We start from the raw sequence: 20381 nt of genomic DNA on the forward strand, positions 1-20381 counted from the left end.
GTATTGTTGCTTTCTTCTACCCTTTGCCCTGTCGAAGTATAACACTTGAGGAACCTATACAGTGTCTAAAACAGAAGGTAGATAGATCCCAAAATGTAGATCGTGATCTACCAGTAGATCACAAAGGCTGTGCAGGTAGACCACATGACATCTCCCTAAAATATCTCTCTCACTTGAATTAAGGTTAATTAAGGTGATTGAATAATTGATTGATAAAAAGGGCCTGTCAGATCAAACCCACAATGGTGTTGCACACAAACGTCAGTAGCATTACAAAGTTATATACAAGAAAACCTACCAATTCCATTTCTCCTCTCTCTTTCCTGTTCCAAGTGTGTCTTATGTAACCATTTCCAGCAAAGGGATAATAATTATTGTGGTCAGTAGATCTTGTTGAGCTGGTCATTTTGAAAGTAGCTCTCATGTCAAAAAAGTGTGGGCACTGTACTCCACTGGAAATACAGTACATTAATTTGGTGTGTTGCTAGTAGCTGCTACAGCTAGCGGCACATACACAATACACATACAAACCCAACTTTATACATTTGTCATTCAAACCTTTGAGTCTGAGACATTGAAATTCCCCTTCATCTGTGTTTAATATCCAAAAGCTTCCTGGACACATTTACCATCGGGTCTGTTCTCTCTCTGACTGTCTCGCTAATATAAACAACGAAAGTCATTTGTATCTCAGTATTTCCACCTTTCTTTTTTTCCAGTGAATTTTTTGTTTCTTGTGAATAAGCATCCAAATCATTATTTAGCTGGCTCTGGCTGAAATAACAGTAAAAGAAGCAAAGAAAATGTTGACATCTGGATACCCAACAATATGTTTATTGAATTTGTATGATATATTATTGTATTCATGCACCCCTACTGTATGTTTGGCAACATGATAAGGTCACAATAATAATAGCAATATTCCTTATACAATTGTAGGACATTAATTTAAGTATATGTACCACAAGTAAGCATATTTTCATGAGGAAAGCATTGTTACAAAAAAATTGCCTTCGTTAAGGAAGATCTTAGGTTATCCATTTTTGGTTAACCAAGTAATGGAAGGTACTGGAAAAATATTGGGAGAAGTACAGATGAGCGAGATGATGTTGCTATGTTTTGTGAATATAAGTTCTGGTGTTAATAGCCTACTGTAGTTCTTTTTCTTTATTTTTTACTTTTTTGCTGTCTTCCCAATTCAGCATTCTTACTTTTCCGAGCAAATTTGATCAGCTGAATATCCTGCTTTTGACCCACATGCATTTAGTGGCAGATGCTGTTAATCTTGAAAGTAAGACAGCATGGTGAGGTATTAAGGTATTGTAATAGCTGTTTATTTATTTTATTCAAGTTTCTAATACTTTCCGGGAAAATATCTAAAATGGCGCTTCATGTTTGCAGTCCAAAGTCACTCTTAGTCTTAACCATATCTTTATCATGCGAAAAGTATATACCAATACACAAGTGCCTTATAATAATAATTGTCAAGATCCAGCTTGATCTTTTGTTAAGCAGAGGATTTCATAAAGGGAAATTCCATTTAAAATTCCATGTTAAACCATATTTAAGATCAAATCCAGCGTAAATTAATACCTGAAACAATAAGTTCATATCACCCTGGTCTTTTGTGTATTAATAGTGATATTTGGAAAAAATATTACGTAGCTGGATATGTTTATTTATCCGTTTAAATCCAACACAAAGCAGCAATATGATGTTGATGTGTTCATTGCTCATGGCGGGACTCGGGAGGAGTTGTAAAATATAGTGCTGCACAACAGCAAGTACATGTTTGTCCTGCAACCATAGCTGCAATGTAAGTGTCCTGTCATACAGCGAATCACATCCAAGACAACTGGTTGAATGTGAGGCGAGAGGGAGAGTCAGAGCTCTTTTCTTTTGTGTCTGGTCCCAATTGGCCAATGAACCTTAGTTCAGGCAACGCTTCTGAAATGCAATCCGCCAGCGCTATGACTTGCGTTTCAGAGGCGCTGTCTGTCGCGCATGTGAGAGTCCATCCTACGCCGACTAGTCTCAGCACACGGAGTATGAATCGGGCTTCAGCAGGGCGACTCCACATAGTCGTTGTCCAGACGTGGATGGAGGGGCGACACCAGAGATCTGCTGATGACGATAACCCGGGGCGCGAGACAGTCATCACGGCGATGTAGAATATTCCAGATGAGCATGGCTGCAGCCAGCGTGGCCAGAAGGCATGCTGCTATGTCCACATAGCAGGAGTATGACAGGAATGTGTTGGGCCCAATCCTGTAGAAGGTCACAAGGCCGATCACCAGCACAAAACCTGGACAAGATCACAAACAGGAGATGGGGTTAAGCCAGTGGTATCCAATCTTTTATGGATCGAGGCCCGCTTGAAAATCTTAAAGGTGTTTGTGGCCCACCTACTGTATCTGACCACCATGAATGACTTGAGTGGGTGTGCAGCATGCATTTTCATTCATTTTAATGATCAATCCAATCGATTGTGCTTTATTCAATGGAACTAATGTGATAGTTCTTAGTGTTAAGGTCTCCACACACCGGGCGCGAATCGGATGCGAATTCGGATTTTTAGCTGCTTTTCTCCATCGGTTTTCCGTGTGCAACCACCTTTAGTGTGATTTGCAAATTATTTGGGGGGACATTGTAATATCATCACTGCCCACGAGTGGGCATTGTTGGGAATTGCTGGGTCAAGCAATGAGAACTAGAGTTTTTCATTGTTATTTATTAATGAAGGATGGTTTTGGCACTGCTGTCGTGAGAGCCAATGATTGCCAAGTGAGCTCATTGAAATATGCAATTCATAATAGGACTGTTCTGTCAGTGATAAGGCTAGTGATAAGGATATCCCCTTTGCCATAGTGATGAAAAGTCCAGCAGGGGTCTGTGAATTCAGAAGTCTGTTTCCTCCTAGGGAGAGCTTCTGAGATTTTAGGATCAAAGGCCTCCACAGTGTAAAAATATCACAGTATGTAGCCTACCGAGAGAGGCCTTTCTTTTTCTACACTGCAATTTCTTTGATACACATTTCACAGTAGCCTATAGCAACTCACGCATCAAGGAAATGCAGCTTGCACGCAAAGGTGTATAAAACACGCCATCTCAAGCTTCATGCTGTTTTTTTGTTTTTTAGATCTTTACTTTCTTTTGTCTTCATCACAATGGTGGCAAAGCACTAATGTCTGCTGTGGGAAGTTATTAGATTAGATTAGGTTAGATGACGTTTATTGTCCTCGGAGAGGAAATGCTTTTCCCAGCTCACATTATGGTCAAACCTTACAAGACCAAAACATGTTACAAACCGAAACTTCTATATTGTGGTCCCACATTCCCTCCTGTAGTTGCAGTTAAAACCAAAAAAGCCTCAGTTCACTTTCTATGCCTTGTTTGTGACGGTTATGCTGTATGGCACAAAAGACAAAAGTGTTCTTGAAATGCACCGTGTCCGTATGGTACCTCAGAGTCTGATACATCAAAGTGTTATGCCTGGTTTATATTTGGTTGTGCATCGTCTCACAACCCTGAAATTTGCTAATTTACAAGCTCACAACAACACATCGGCAGGACAACACGTTATGAGCTTGTAGATCTGCTATTTTCGGTGCTTGACACTGTCTGGCCGTGCACAGCATGATTATGTAATGAGGTAGGCCTATATATTTGGTCAATATAGCTTATCAAACTGTAAAGAAACACTGTATTAAACTTCTTGTCAATCTTTGTATAGTCGTACATTGTATTTCTGTAATCACCCTAGCTCTCAAAGGTGCTATACAATTAAAATTAATTAATTATGTCCATTATCCATATTCTTCTCTGAAGAAATTATGCACATTATCCCCACAAGGATAATGGATCAGGGCTATTTAGTGCAATTCACACATTCTGGTCAATGACAGAGGATTGACGCCCCAATCCCTTTTTCTCAAGTGTGGTCTGGAGCCAGTCAGTAGTTCAACAATAACACATGTCTGAAAGCTTGTCCCATCCACACCGGTATAAATAAAGGGCACCAAAAATACCACTGGAAAGGGGGGATGTTGGCCCATTAGGATATGAATCAGTTGTGTTTCCTGCAGTGGAAGGCTTTTCTGCTATTTCTCTCTCTCTCTCTCTCTCCCTCTCTCTCTCTCTCTTTCCTTACTGTAATCAGTGGTGGAAGAAATAATCAGATTGTTTTCACTTAGTAAAGTAAAAGTAGCAGTTACAAGTAAGACTCATGTATTAAAAATGGTACTTGGGTACTCAAAAGTGCTTTTTGAATATATATATATATATATATACATAATTTTGTTGTTGTTGACGATGGCAGATCTTCGTGACAGGTTGTGAGATAGATCGGCTATTTTTGAATCGCTGATGTATAAATAGGGGTTTTGTAGTGGATATATTTACAGCTGAGATGTAGTCTTAGAGTATACTCTAAGGATGTAGTGGTATAAAGAAAGTGTGAAGAAATCAAGAAACAGACAGAAGTACTCAAGTAACTAAAAGTCACTCAAAATTGCACTCGAGTATACATAACTTGAGTAAATGTAGTTAAGTTTCCACCACTGGCTGTAATGCAATATCTCTGCCTTTGTTTAAGTGAGGAGGATGTAGATAAATGTTGTGTATGTGTGTCATTGTGTATAACTACATCAACCTGCATTGTGTGTGCTTTCATTAGCGTGCAACTGTTTGCTCCGCCTATCTGCTCATGTTTAACCTGTCTGGCTCCTTTTCTAAGAAAAAATAATAATAATCTCCTTTCCAGGTTCCAGGGTGGTCTGCCTGTGTGAAACTCTTTTTTTTGGCATGGTCTTATCTGTTACGGCTTCCTTCCTTCTCTTCCTCTTGTCATCCTTCCTTCCTTCCCTCCTCTCCACGCCCCTTGCTTAAGGTTAACCTATTTGCTGGACATTTGACATGATCTGTCAGGCGGAAAATCTAAACAAGGCTTATCTTGGTTCTGGAAATTCACTGAGCTCCTCTGCCCCACCCTCCATACTGTAACTGAACCCTGGTATTTTTGTTCATTCTTAAGAGTCACATGGCTGATGATCAACTTGCCTCAATGACTCCTCAAATGCTCAAACTCCTATCCAATCCAAAAAACAAAAAAAAAGATAACCACTGCTGAAAAATGCAATCTGAGCTAGATTAAACACCGCCCAGAGGGCTCCTGCTGCTTGAATTCAGAAATGTGTAGCCTGTAGTGAATGGCTGGCCATTATCTGGCTCTAATAGAGAAGCACATATTATTTCCCTATACATTGTTATTTTTTTTTTATGCCACAGTGTGGGCTTGGTGCCAGCTGCGCCCACCAAAGTTACACTTTCGTTGAAATCAATAGACACCACATCTAAAACCCACACGACCTGCACTCTTAACATTTGACCCACTAGAGTTCTGTCCATTCAGAGCTCTGTCCCAGGGGGGGTGACACAGTCCCAAGCATCGAGCTGGCCTGGCCCATAGTGTTGAGATATATCACTGAATGAAATTGGATGTTTTTATTCCACAGTCTACAGTGTGATAACAGAGGTTTTTGGCACATCTGAGAACAAAAACATTCCTTAGATGGGGGCTGAGACCTTCATTCATTCATGCATTGCCAAGTACCATTCACGGCTCAGCGGGGAGAACTGAAGAGAGTTAATTATGAGAAATGGATTAATGAAGGGTGAAATATGGACAGGGAAGCTACTGTTTCTGGACCCTTTCTTTTCAGTTTCAAAAGACTCTGAAAAAGATCACTCCATTCAGGTGTTTAGCCTTTTCCAACCTGAAGCCGAGAGCCCCATATCCCCCACACACACACACGCACACGCTCACAACCAAAAGTAGACTTCCCAAAAGCCAGACCCATGAACGATATTTGTGCTAAGTTTGGAGGCAGTCGGACAACTGATCTGCTCTGGGACCCCGAATACACGAACACCAAACTAGGCTTGGGAGCTTGCTAATTCTAGATGTGTGTGTGTGTGTGTGTGTGTGTGTGTGTGTGTGTGTGTGTGTGTGTGTGTGTGTGTGTGTGTGTGTGTGTGTGTGTGTCATCAATGGTTTATTTTCAGTAATATTCTCCTGAGTATTGTTACTCTGGTGGGACACATCCTATCTGCCAAAAATCCATCTCATATTACTCAGGAACATTGGTGACTATATATGGTAAGAACGAACTTCAGTAGGCGTTCAGAAAGGGCTAAAAGGAAGATGCCATTTTTCCAAACAGGGTCACTATTTTTAGAAGTCGGGGAAATAGGTGTGTATCTTTCTCTCTAGCCATTGTCACTGTTATAACTCATGTTTGTGGCTGGCATCACTTCATTAATCACAATCAGCCAGGTTGTGGAAAATAATGTCTAAAAACAGTCACCACCCATTTAAGTAAATGACTAATGGAATATGACATCGGATACAATTATGTTTTTTACACTATGCTATACAAGTTTGATGTCACTGTGTGTGTGAGAGAGCTCTTTGTGAATGAGTGTTTATTTGGGTGGTTCCCTGTCTCCACACCACCAAGGCCTTCAGATAAAAGCTTTTGTCTTTGTCTAGAAGTGCGTGCCGAAGAACTTGGTGTTTTATCTCATGTGAGAGGGGACTCTTTATTTGACTCTGTTCCTGGACATTTTGTAAACACAGGCATAAAAAGCTAGGCCAAGCTTATCTGGTCAGTGGCCGTTCCCACCCTGCATGCTGTGTATCAAAGGACATTTTTCTACTGAAACACCCTATAAACACACAACACACACACACACACACACACACACACACACACACACACGCACACACACACTCTCCTCCCAGCAGTGCACACACAAACACAGTCCCTGTCGAACTGTCTTTCGTGTCCGCCACCATTCCCCTCCCACCTCTCGTTTTCCTCCTCCAGTTCTGGGGTTTGCATAACAGGTAGTCACAGGCATTTCCTCGTCCTGAGCAGGGATATCCTGGCGCCCGACAGTCGCTCTCTGGCTCGCTGCAGCTCCGGCCGACCAGCTCGAGACCAGGACTAAATTTAGCCCAGAAGACCCCCTTCAGGCTGCACTGCCACACAATGCTGCCCCAGTGGCTGAAGCCCCTCTCCAAACAACTCTTTCTCTCTCTCTCTCTCTCTCTCTCTCTCTCTCTCTCTCTCTCTCTCTCTCTCTCTCTCTCCCCAAGCTCACACACACATGCATGCACATATCGTCACAAATGTCCCCAGTGGGGAGTCGGGGACCACTGAGACTGGCCATGCATGCCCACAATAAGGCTGCAACACATCCCACTGGGATAGCTGGCTATATGACTGGTGGTGGTGCGCTAGTGTGTGTGTGTGTGTGTGTGTGTGTGTGTGTGTGTGTGTGTGTGTGGGGGGGGGGGTGATACGCATCTCCTCTTCTATTCCTGGTTGTTCTGTTTTCCTTTAATTGACTTTTACTTGAAAATGCCCATGTTTGTATGATAAGGCCCTTGTGTCTTCTTTTTTTTGTAGTTTCCTATTTATTTTGCAGTCCCTCATTTAATATTGGTTGAATTGTTTCACTCGCTGATCCAATGTTCAACACAACGGGTTCTTCTCAGGTGCTTCATTTGGGGAATTTCATTTGAAGCATATAGCAACCCTGTGGCTGTTTTTAGATGGGAGGAAAACTAAAATGACAACTAAAGCATCCTTTCAACTACTTGCATTTTGTATTGAGCTATGGCTTTCTTGAAATCATAAAAAACCTTTGTAGATATTTTATAGTGTATTGTGTGAAGAAAGGTTTTTGGTCGAAATTTTTTAATCTACACGACTACAATTTTGGTCACGTAGCTTTAATGTTTAGGTTTGGCTAGGTCTGCAGGGTTTGGCATTGTTCTTTGGCCTGTGCAGTGGTTGCCCTGCTCTGTGGGTTTTGAGATGAAAGCCTAATTTATACTTGATTGCACAACTGTGTTGCTAAACGTTTAATGGGTTATTTTCATAGAGCGATCACAGCCGATGCTATGACGTTTTAATTATGCTAAAGCCAATCTTCCATCTCTGTTTGGTTGGTTTCCTGTTTTTTGGATCTCCACCAAAGGTCATGTGAAATGTCATCGGCAACACCATCTAGATTTATTTTATTTTTTTCATACAAAATCCACATGACTTACGCCAGGGCTCCACTGGGCGCGTTTGGGCGCGTTGCGTCTCCGACGCGTGCGTCAAAAAACGAACCGGTTCAATTTTAATGGTGACGCACGCACGCGGCACGCACGCACAACGCAGGCAGTGGAGCCACCCTTCATTGATTAAAAAGGGAACATTCTGTGACGGTGACGCTGACGCGACGCCTGGACAACACCCCTCCACACTCTGTTGTTGACACTCGTGGTTATATCATATGTAATGTACACATACAAAATGTTACACCATCTAGATTTATGTCTGTGAGAATAAAATGTTGTATGCATGGCTTGTAGGAGTTTCATCAATTCAGATACCATGCATTAACCCAACCAGATCTCACCCAACACAGTGAAATAACACGGATTGGCAATTCTGTAGATACACTACTAGAAATCACCCAAATCTGTATATATTACACTGAAATCCTCCCCATTAACCGCCCTATAGTTTTAGACCGCGCCGGAGAGGTGCCGTCTCAAGCGAACTTGAGCAACGAGAGCTACCACCGAGCGAGCTAAAGCGAGCGAGTTGCCCTGGCGAACGTTGTGATGTTCGATTGAGCCAACTCAGCCTCGTCCGAGTTGCAACCCGATAGGCACAGAATCGTAAATAATGTTGTGGAGAGTGCATTTGCCACAACTGAGATAATGGAGTGAAAGCCACGCCTCCGTCGTTACTTTACTAGTAGTATATGTACGGAATTGCCAATCCGTGTTAAACTCTAGTATTCTGATGCGAATATTCTGTGAAAATATCAGATCGCACAAGCTCACAATGCATTGAGACATATTGTGAGCTTCTAGATCAGCTATTAAGAGATTTGGTGTAGAGGGAAAAATGTTGTTTTAGCTTACTTGACTATTTTGAATCAGTAGTAAGGTGTCGTTCTATCCTGAAAGCATGTTGAACAAACGGAGGCCTTGTATAGTAGCAGTGGTACTCACTGGCTAGCTGGAAGAGAGCAGCGATGGCCTCCTCCCACCATTGAGAGTCCTGGGTAACAAAGGGCAGCTCCATCAGTCCCAGAAGGAAGATCAGCTGACCAGCTGTCAGGGCCACTGTGGCCATCAGGTTACAGGCCCGCATCATGTCAAACTGCACTGGAGCGGACAAGGGAAGAGTTGCATGTTATTGGCAGCATAGTGGAGGGGATTTAGATTGATGAACACAATATTGCCCTGATCATCCCTAAATCAGAATGTTTTACCAATTAAGCCCTTCATAATTCATCCTATGTCCTATGACATAGGACACGATGGTTATCTCTTACATCTACCAAAATTGTATCTCAATAATGATAACATTTCAACAGATACATGTTTCTGCCTGTCATATACTGTATATACACTAGTACCATCGGTCCAAGGTTTAGAGATGAACAAAGTGGAGAACCATTAGATGATGTTGTCATGACCTCTGTGTTCTCAGTTTCATCATAATGGATGTCTGGCCAGCCATTAGAGAGACTCCCCAGGAAACCGTGGGGCCCAACATGTCCTATCTTATCAGTACATGCCATAAATTAGCTCAATACAGACTAATGGTTCGCAGGAGATAGCCCCTGACATTCACAATATATAACATGGCTGTCTGCTGTATACAGGCATCATGCTGATATAGATTTCACTATGTTGCTGCTGGTCACTACTACATCTTCAATTACCAATTGCAATGGGATTGGCTACGTTACACTGCAGTTATCCCATTTATTATCACACTTACACTTGATAAATAGAGAAATATAAAATAAGCATACGTTTCACGGTGCTTCGGGACTCCTGGTGGCCCGCAAACTCTGAGCCCCAGCCCAGAGTCTCACACTGCCTCTGTGTCCCTCCTGGCCCCCTCCTCCCTGATGGGGGTTCGTCGTGACCCGCGCTGATGGGGCACATCCTCCAGAGCCCCACGCTGCGTTTGCGCCCGTCCTCCAGTTTCTGCAGCACCCAGCTGGGGGTGAAACACGCCACGTTGTTGAAGATCAGGGACAGCATGGCCACCGCCACCGCCGCGACCACCAGCCGCTGAACGGCCATGCGACGCCCGTCGCCGGCCACCTCTCCCCCTCCCTCGTCTCCCCCTCCCGCCTGCGCCCCGGCCTGCCGCTCGGCACCCCGCCTCTCCTCGCGGGCGGGAGTGTCGCTCGACGGGGCCTCCGGGGTCCTGTCTACCTCCCCCTCCTCCACTACCACCACCACCACCACCACCACCGCGGCTGCCTCCTCCGCCTGCCCCTCCAGTGAGCAGCGGACGCTGAGCAGGAGCCGATGCGAGGGACGGGAGGGCGAGTGCGTTGCGTTGAGACTCAGCTAAAGGACATCTCCGTTCATCCTCATTCAGCAGGGGCTGGGTGCCATCCCCACAAGGTCCTCAGCCCTCCTCCTCAGACTGCACTGCAGGCATGCAGGGGTTAATCCGACAGACACTCGGGTCCATTCCTCCGTCTCCGCCTGGATGCAGCTTGACAATCCTGCACTGACACACTCCGTTCCGTTTACTTTCCTTCTCCTCTTTGTTGTTCTCCTTCCTTTTATTTCTCCGGTGCTGTGTGCTCACTCCGCTTCTCTCTTCTCCACTCAGCACTCAACTTGTTGCACTCAGAGTGTGTGTGTGTGTGTGTGTTTGTGCACAACTGGTTTGCAGTCCTGCGTGTAGGCGTAGTAATTTCTTTCTCTCTGTTTGTCTCTCAGATGCTGCGTGGGGCTGAAAGGGTGGGGAGGGTTGGAGAAGTAGAGCAATGCAGATGGTCCAGTTCGTGTTGTAGCTGTGTGTTGGCTGCCTCACTGATGATGGCTTCACTGAAGCTTCAACCAAAGTGTACAGAACTCTGCCTTGCTGCAAACTCCCCCGCCCTCCCTCTCTCTCTCTCCCCTGCCCCCCTCTCTGTCTCTCTCTCTCTCTCTCTCTCACTATCTCTCTCGCTATGTCTCCTCTTACTCTCTCTCTCTTTCTCTGTGGGAATCGGCACTGCTACTGCTACAGCTGAGGACCACAGGTCAAAGTTGAAGTGGGAGGGGGCATTCTGCCATTTGTGTCACAATTTGTGTGTGTGTGTGTGTATGTGTGTGTGTGTGTGTGTGTGTGTGTGCGCGTGTGTGTGTGTGCGTGCGTGCGTGTGCACACGTGCACACGCGTGCATGCATCATTTTTTTCTGTGGAGCCCCAGAGAGCCATTCGTTCAAGCTTCTTTCTCTCGTGTGCGACAAACGTGTTGCTGGCTGCCATGGTCAACTAGCAACAGGATGCGTTTCCTGAGAGGAAAAGAGGATAGGAAGGGGGGTGCTCATATGTAGACCCCTCTTTCTCTTCTCTTCCCTCTGCTGTCTTTCCTTTTTCGTCTCTCCAGATCTTGCCTTTGTCATTGTGTGTTCTGTGTAATAGCCTCTCTCTCATCTCACATCTTTTCCATACACATTAAAACACTTTATTTGAACACAGTTAAGCTGGCGTCAATCTGGCCACTTTAAAAATTGACTATATATGCTCACAAGTCACAACGCATTGTGATGTGATCAAGTGACGCTGTGTTAGCTTGTAGATTGGCCCTTTCTATATTTATGTTCCAAAATATTTATGGCTTAGCCTAAGTTGTTAACATGAGTATATAACATCAGCTGTCTCCATCTTTCTCTCAGTCCCACTCCACTCTTGATCTCCAGTGTAAGGGCTCTCTTTCTCTCTGTTGTTTCTCTCTCATTCTCTCTCTCTCTCTCTCTCTCTCTCTCTCTCTCTCTCTCTGTATGTATTTGGCCTCTGTTCCCTCATACTACCAGGGCCCCCAAAGATTTGGGGAATTTCCTGTTGCCCAACTTTAATAAACAGCTCACATCTGTATCAGCTAAGGAGGCGAGGAGGGAGGAGGGACACAAATAGAGTCCAGATGGGTGTGGAATCTGAAATAGAGGCAGAAGAGAAGGGGGGGTGGGGGTAGTGTTAAGGGTTTGACGTCAGTGAGAGACAGAGAGAGGACCAGGGGCAACAAGAAAAGCATTCCTCTAGTTTGGCTTGTTATATTTCCATGGTCCCATTTGCCTGTGAAAAGTTTTTAGTTGGAAATTCATGTGGTTGTGTTTTGATGTTGAAATGAGGAGCCCGATTATGTCTCAGTTATGTCACCAGCTATGGTTATCTATCACATTTGGGGGAGTTTTTATGTTTGATAATATCCCTGCTACAGTGGCACTTCTCTCATTAGCAAATTATTTGTACAATAACCACACACTGAAAGCTTTCAGGGCCATTAACTGCAGGATAACTTTAAAGTGTCTTTGTAGAACAACATAAAGAAAATAGTGATTCAGTGTTCTGCAGAATTCTTTGCTTGTTTCTGCCAAATTATACAAAGTACAATCAAGACCTTGCATGTTGTATCTTTTCTCTTCTCTCTAGTGAGGCGGTATGGGAAAACATGGCACGAATGTGTGTGAAGAACCGCCGGCTGGATGTGGCACGAGTCTGTCTGGGGAATATGGGTAATGCCAGGGTGGCACGCTCACTGAGGGAGGCTCAGGCTGAGCCTGAACTGGAGGCCCAAGTGGCAGTATTGGCCATGCAGCTTGGCATGCTGGTAAGACCAATGAATTAGCTTCCAGTGACGCAATGTTTTGAGTATAATCTGGTGTTACCGCTGATACTAATGAAGGCTCTGTTCAATTCTGGTGCTGCTATTGTGCATGTTGGCTCACTGGAAACACTCTGCTACACCAGTAGGTCTCAAAGTGTCTTTGAGTGAGTTCCAAATGTCCAATGTGAGTTCATCATGGGCACAGGAACAACTGATTAACTGCTCACATGAAATGATTTTGACCAAAGGGGAGGGGAGGGGACAGATTTGTCTATTTAAACGTTTATTTTTTATTTTTAACTGAATAGTTAGATCGGGGTTTGTACAATTTCTTCACACAATTTTATTTTAATCACATAATTGACAACATGGCAACTTAATTCTAATGTGCACGCTACCATTTTGACTTTTGGTGCATGACACAAACTTGACAGATTGGCTAATCTATGAGGCAGATGAGTTGGGTTGGGCCAATCAAGACAGCCGATGCCTACACCCCCCACAGAGATTCAGTGAGACAGAGATTGACAGACTGACAGATACACATCTGGTTTGGTTCGATAACTGCTGGTCCAACAGAATCCTCAATAGGCAAAAACCACACTGACGCACACGGCTAGTTTGATTTTATGTCTGGGGCAGGCACACGCACAGTCGCACACACACACACACAGGGTTCAGGTTAATGCGGAATCCATGTGTGAAAGAGAAAGCATGGACAAGCTAACACAGGAACAATGTTCCATACATCAGAGAACATCTAATAAAATAAAAATCAATCCATAGAATCAAAACTTACAAAAGTTGCCTACAAACAACACATCCCCTTCTTTTTACATCTCCAGTTCTCCACATGTTGTCATATAAAGCCGTTTTTCCTATAACTTGATAGGACGACGCAGAGAAGCTGTATAAGAGCTGCCAGCGATACGACCTCCTCAACAAATTCTACCAGGCTTCTGGCCAATGGCAGCAGGCTGTGGAGACAGCCGAAAACCATGACCGCATCCATCTGCGAACCACCTATTACAACTATGCCAAACACCTGGAGGCCATGGGTGACAAAAGCCTGGCCCTCACATTGTAAGACCCATCATCATTACGTGCTATGGTGTTGCTACAGTAGCCTGCCTGGTGTTGGCTGACTATGGTTGTATTTGGAGGGTTGTCCAACTGTGAGTGTGGGTTTATCTGTTTCAGCTTTGAGAAGTCGGATACCCACAGGTTTGAGGTGCCCAGGATGCTCCAGGAAGACGCGTTGTCTCTGGAGATCTACGTGAACAAAATGAAGGACAAGTATGTCTGGGAACGCTAGAGACACATTGGTGCAATCCTTAATTTACGTTATGATTCAAATGGTCAGGTGATTAATCTTCATATTATGAATTAAATGTATAAAAACGAATGATGTCTCCCATCAATCCAGGAACGTCTACAAGTGGTGGGCCCAGTACCTTGAAAGCCAGTCAGACATGACTTCAGCACTGCGTTACTATGAGTATGCCCAAGATTACCTCTCCTTGGTCCGAGTTCACTGCTATGTGGGGAACATTCAGAAGGTGACTCACTGGGGGAAGATTCTAAGGTGTTGAATGTGTAGCCCCCAGCCAAGACCCAGCCCGCAACAGCCCTGCCAATCTGGCTCAGCCCTATTGGCACGACAGGTTGCGCGTTGGTCTGGCGAGTGGGAGGCCCGGGTTCAATCCCTGCTTCCACGCAATGCTACAATGCATTTAATACTTTCGAAAGATGATGTTCTGCTGCTCGTTTGAGTTCTGCATTGTGTGTAAATAATACTGAACTGAAAGGTCGAGATGTGAAATGCTTCCATGCAGTAATGTTTATGCATCACTGTATGTGATGACGCAATGGTGTTATGATGGCCTATACCACTTATTTGCCAGGCATCTGAGATAGCCAATGACACGGGCAACAGGGCTGCTTCGTACCACCTGGCCAGACAGTACGAGGGTCATGATGAGATCAGACAGGCGGTCCACTTCTACACACGAGCCCAGGCCTACAACAACGCCATACGGCTCTGCAAGGTACACTACCGTGCATCTATTAGCTAATTATATGCCGTAACGTCAACACAACGTCTAGATGTACAGTATTTGCAAAGGTATGCTGTTATTATTTGACCATGATATCTCTTGACTATACAGTATGTCTACTCAGGCTTTTGTGAACATCAAGTTGCTTGATTAAGTATTTAGATATTTTATATGACACTCCCTATACAAACCCAAATTACAAATCTTTACTTCATGTTTAGTTTTTTTCGTCACCAGATGAATCTGTCATAATTAAAATGGAGTTTGAAGTTAAACTGCATTTGTATAGGAAGGGGTTGTGTCTGATAAAATGTATATAAAATATCTAAATACTGAAACAAGCAACTTAAAAAATGCTCACAAAAGCCTGAGTAGACGTCAAGATGACCCCAAACATGAAAGTGAGATATCCCTTTATGCTCGCTTTCCTGCATTTGTGTCTTTCTGCGTCTGTGTGTTGCTTGGCAACCAATCTGCTAATCTACTATGTAATTGTTACTTTGTGTGAGCAGGAAAATGGCCTGGATGACCAGCTGATGAACCTGGCTCTGCTCAGTAACCCAGAGGACATGATGGAGGCAGCATGTTACTATGAAGAGAAAGGTGACCACATGGACCGGGCGGTTGCACTCTACCATAAGGTGTGTCACAATGCTCTGCCATGTTTGTGTGTCCTTCAGAAATGCATGCATTCTTAATCCTGCCACAAGGGGGTGATTAACACCCCCTTGTGGCAGGATCACCCGGTGATAGATGACCAGCTAAACAAAACCACCTAAATACACCTAAGAACTTACAAACAAAATTAAGGATACTGTCATAGTTCAGTTCTCAGCATTATCTAAATATTAAAAACAGAATGCTGTAAATGGTAAATGTTGTGGTTCTGCCTATGATTCGTGTATGCATATTCTTTTTAAACTACAATCCAAAGGAAAACAAATTGGCTGGTTTGGATTTACATGCCTCTTTTCTGTTTTAGGCTGGTCATGTGTCCAAGGCACTGGAGTTGGCCTTCGCCACGCAGCAGTTCTCAGCACTGCAGTTCATAGCTGAGGACCTCAATGAGAACTCCGACCCGGCTCTCCTGGCACGATGCTCGGACTTCTTCATTAAGCATGACCAGTACATGAAGGCTGTGGAGCTACTGTTGGCAGCCAAAAAGGTAGGGTGTGTGTGTGTGTGTGTGTGTGTGTGTGTGTGTGTGTGTGTGTGTGTGTGTGTGTGTCTGTGTGCGCGCGCATGCACAAACGTAATTGTCTAAAATAAACCATTGTGTAGAATAGAAATAAAGTAAATATAAAATAGCCACAGGCAAATTCAAACGGGTCATAAAGTAAACCATATTACTATAAATAAAAGATTACACAACAAATGTAATCTATTCTGTTAATATGTTAAAGCTCATCAAAGCTAATCATTTGTTTAGTGTTTGTTCAATAAAAGTGGTGTCCCCCATCTCTCCAGCTCTTTAATAAACAGAAAATACATTTTCATGTGGGTTCACCAATTTAAAATAATAAACCCCCTTCATTAGCTTAAACTGTATATTATTCCAATTTTGTCTTCTTATTCTTTGTTTCATCACTTCCTATTTCATGTATTTATCCTGTAGCCCGTATGTGTTCTCTCTCCTAATTGGATAAAATTGGTATACTGACCTGAAAATTTATTTCCTGTTTACGGAAAACTGGAGAGACAGGGAGACCCCTGTTTCTGAACAAATACTCTATAATAAATTGTTGTTATTGAGCTGTATGTAACCACTTGTGGGTGGTTGTGCGTATGCATGCATACAACTTCAGTCATGTCTGTATCTCTGTTTCTGTTAGTGATGTGATGTAACGAGTACAAGTAAGTACAACCTTGAACCTTGTTGTTGTCGTGCACACATGCACGTATACGGTATGTATTTATGTGTGTGTGTGTGTGTGTGTGCGCCATGTCAGTATCACGAAGCCCTGCAGCTGTGTGTGGACCAGAATCTGACCATCACAGAGGAGCTGGCAGAGAACATGACCGTAAACAAAGAGTCCAAAGACTTGTCCGAAGACGCCCGCAAGGACCTGCTGGAGAGGATAGCTGACTGCTGCATGCGCCAGGGCAATTACCATCTGGCCACCAAGAAATATACGCAGGCTGGCAACAAGCTCAAGGTAAGATGGTGTCGTGTGGTGAATACCAGTAGAAAGGTGTGCAAAGGTGTCTCTCCACCTGTGGTACATTAGCACCCTTTCCAACATAAAAAGGTTGCGCTTAACTAAAGCAATTGATAGCCTATTAAATGTATTAGATTCCACATAGCATTCATGTGTAACATTTTTAAGCTGCCTATATGTGTGCGCGCACACACACGAACACACACACACAGACACACGCACACACAGCCACGCACACACACACACACACACACACACACACACACACACACACACACACACACACACACACACACATTTATACACGGTATAAATATATACCAGGTACAAACACCATAAATATTTCTTATTTAATTTGTAACAGGCCATGAGGGCTCTTCTGAAGTCAGGCGACACCGAGAAGATCATGTTCTTTGCCGGGGTGTCTCGTCAGAAGGAGATCTACATCATGGCGGCCAACTACCTACAGTCTCTGGACTGGCGCAAGAACCCAGACATCATGAAGAACATCATTGGTTACTACACCAAAGGCAGGGCACCGGAGCTGCTAGCTGGCTTCTATGAAGCCTGTGCTCAGGTGGGACAGCGTCGTATTCAGGACGGATTTTTCAAGTGCCTGTTTATTTTTAAGAACCCTTTCCCAACATCTGCCTCTTGTTTTGTGTCCTCTTCTAACACATAAACAGGAAATGACGTTTATTTTGTATTTGTTCATGTTCATTTCCTATTTTCCTTGCATGAGCAGCATGTTGTGACCCTTTGTAATAGTTTATAATATTGTACATAATACTCCTACCAGGTTAAATCTAGTATAGAAAGCACTTAAAATAATGAGTTGTATACATGCTTGAGAAATAAATTATAAATAAGAATGTTTTCTATTGTTCACCTTCAACCAGGTTGAGATTGATGATTATCAAAATTATGAGAAGGCACTTGGTGCTCTGATGGAGGCTTATAAGTGTCTTTCTAAAGCCAAGGGTCCTAACCCTGGAGAACAGGAAGCACGAATGGCTGACTTGCAGCACAAAATCACCCTGATCAAGAAGTTTGTCCAGGTTCGCAGGTGAGAATATAGTATTTCAGCCTTGTTTCATCACTGTAAATGTCTTTACTCATTTTAGGGATAATTACTACCAATCCAAAGCTAGTAAAAGAAATCACACCCATGTGAATTGAGGGGCGATCTTATCATCGTGCATCATTATTCCAATCAGAATTTGCGTCCTCACCTTCGTCTTCAACGTTTGTGTTACGCAATGTTTGTGTTTACACAAACACTCAAAATTGTCCATTCATTGTCAATGGGATTTAATGTTTGTGTAGGACAAATTTGTGCACATACACCAAAAGCTGGACATACAGTAGGATCGATCCTCAAAAAATAAATCCAAAGATAGTAAGGAGCAAATTAATAGATTGAGTCCAGAAGTAAATGCGTAAAAGTGTAAGCAGTGGCCTCAATCAACCCAGTACTCTGTTACTCATGGACTCTGTTGGCGAGTTGTATTTTATTTATTTTTCTGGTTATCTCCAGATTGTATGAGGAGGACCCAGGTGAGGCAGTACGCCTGTGTGAGGCCTTGCTGGAAGAGGCGGAGTTGGACCCAGCTGTCCGGATAGGAGACGCATATGGCTTTCTGGTGGAGCATCACTGTCAGCAAGGCAGCTTCCAAGTCGTGAGTCTGTCAGAATAGATGTTGAGACTAAATTAATCCAGCCCACTTCGAGTGGTCAAAGGCGTACAGTAAGTTCCAATACTCTTTCCCCCTCTGTGATCTCCAGGCTTACCGTAAGCTTGAAGAACTGCAGAAGCTGCAGCCCTCACTGGATGTGAGTTTCTACGTCACCCAGCCCAGCCTGGATGCGTTGCAGCGGGCGGTGGGGTTACCCATGGGACGGGGACACCTTCCTGGACGGGCGGATCGCAGGGACAGTGGAGGAGAAGAGGACGAAGTGGAGGAGGATGAAGCGTTGGAGTCTCACCAAGGCAATTGACTCAGAGACAGTATTACCCTAGCAGCACTGTGGCTGGTACACCATCACAGCTACTAGCTACGGTCTTTTTTATGATTATATTTTACAAATTTATTTTTTATACCGACATTGATAGAGAGACAGGACATGTGTGTGAGAGGGCACATGTCCTGGGGATGACATGCAGTGAAGAGCCTTGGGTCATATTAAAACCCGAGCAAACGACTATAGCCTTATTTATGTGGTATGCACTCTTACCAGGTGTGCCACCAGGGATCCCAATAACCTTTTTTAACAACCAGCTTCAAATGACGCTAAACACCATCCCACAAGGCTCAAAAGGTTAATCGGAGCCATACATTTTTCATAGACTATATATCTTTTGTATTATTAACAAACTTTTTCAATGTGTAAAGAACAAGTTAAGCCCAAATATTTTGTATCTAGAAGAAGGAAATGTGATTTCATGCAACTATTCAGTTATGTTTTAAAGCCTGCTGCTTGCCTTAAGCAGACTTGAGTCTATAATGCTGAATATTTTCCTTCTTTGCAGCTGAAATTCATATTTGATGTGCTCTCCAAATGGTGACAATTCTGTACATTTGAAGAATTTATATATTTTTGTATTTATTAACTCGACAAATTATTCATCTATAAAAAGGGGCGGGACCAACAATTTCTATGAAATATTTTGCTTTTGATAATGTTGCATTTATACTTTTTGTGCATTTGCTCAAGGTTTCCACAACTTTCAAGATTAAAAAAGAAATGTTGTGTAGGAAGAATGATAATGAATGTTTATTATTATCAAAACATTACAAAGTCTTTACAGAAAACCTACAGCAAAGCTCAAGAGAATGGGGTAAGTCAAGCCACTTAGTAAGATGAGCCACCCCATGTTTCAAGGAATCCAGAAACAGAAATATGCAGTGCCATTTATAGCATGCGAATGAAAATCTAAAAAAAAGAAGAAAAAAAAATCTGGAAAATGAAATAAAAATAAATAAATCTGAATGAAGTTATCTTTAATTACATTATTATAAGTAATACTATTAGAGTTGTACTATTACTCGAACGAAAAAGGGGGGGGGGGAGATGCAATGCAAATGAAAGACATATACTGTGTATCCCTATTCCCTGACATAATTTTATAGCTAAACGGACAGAATTCTATTTTATTTGAATGATGAAACCCAGCTGCCATTAATAGTTGGAAATGGAAATTTCATGAAAAAGGTCATAGCTGGGTAATCTATTTTCAGGCAAATTGTGTTTATTGTATTTTATTTTACTCAGCCATAACAATTTATTAACATTTTTGCCAACTTGCTGGCTGGCAGGCAGGCAGACATACTCATAGACAGGCAGACAGACAGACAGACAGCTACTCATGGACAATTGGACAGGCAGGAAGGCAGACAGCTACTCATAGACAGACAGACAGCTACTCATAGACAATTGGGCAGGCAGGCAGACAGCTACTCATAGACAG

The 20381-nt window shown here is 43.2% G+C and overlaps 2 protein-coding genes across 2 annotated transcripts in view; one reads left to right on the forward strand and one right to left on the reverse strand.

Annotated features, from left to right (window-relative positions):
- Nucleotides 1-19841, forward strand: part of ift140 (intraflagellar transport 140 homolog (Chlamydomonas)) — a 33499-nt gene extending 13658 nt beyond the window's left edge. The window contains exons 19-30 of the mRNA XM_080788545.1: nucleotides 12522-12699; nucleotides 13589-13779; nucleotides 13897-13992; nucleotides 14123-14255; nucleotides 14601-14744; nucleotides 15266-15394; nucleotides 15736-15918; nucleotides 16703-16909; nucleotides 17277-17489; nucleotides 17812-17978; nucleotides 18450-18591; nucleotides 18698-19841. Coding sequence (XP_080644671.1) covers nucleotides 12522-12699; nucleotides 13589-13779; nucleotides 13897-13992; nucleotides 14123-14255; nucleotides 14601-14744; nucleotides 15266-15394; nucleotides 15736-15918; nucleotides 16703-16909; nucleotides 17277-17489; nucleotides 17812-17978; nucleotides 18450-18591; nucleotides 18698-18910 — 1996 coding nt within the window. The 3' untranslated portion in view covers nucleotides 18911-19841. The remainder of the gene's footprint in view (nucleotides 1-12521; nucleotides 12700-13588; nucleotides 13780-13896; nucleotides 13993-14122; nucleotides 14256-14600; nucleotides 14745-15265; nucleotides 15395-15735; nucleotides 15919-16702; nucleotides 16910-17276; nucleotides 17490-17811; nucleotides 17979-18449; nucleotides 18592-18697) is intronic.
- Nucleotides 819-10999, reverse strand: tmem204 (transmembrane protein 204). The gene is made up of 3 exons (XM_080789820.1): nucleotides 9892-10999; nucleotides 9080-9235; nucleotides 819-2305 (listed from the first exon to the last, which is right to left on the reverse strand). The coding sequence occupies exons 1-3, from the start codon at nucleotides 10166-10168 to the stop codon at nucleotides 2061-2063; spliced, it is 678 nt and encodes a 225-aa protein (XP_080645946.1). The 5' UTR covers nucleotides 10169-10999; the 3' UTR covers nucleotides 819-2060.
- Nucleotides 19842-20381: the final 540 nt, after the last annotated feature.

Source organism: Protomyctophum bolini (assembly GCF_963924005.1).
Source record: "Protomyctophum bolini genome assembly, chromosome: 18".
Classification (NCBI taxonomy): Eukaryota; Metazoa; Chordata; class Actinopteri; order Myctophiformes; family Myctophidae; genus Protomyctophum; species Protomyctophum bolini.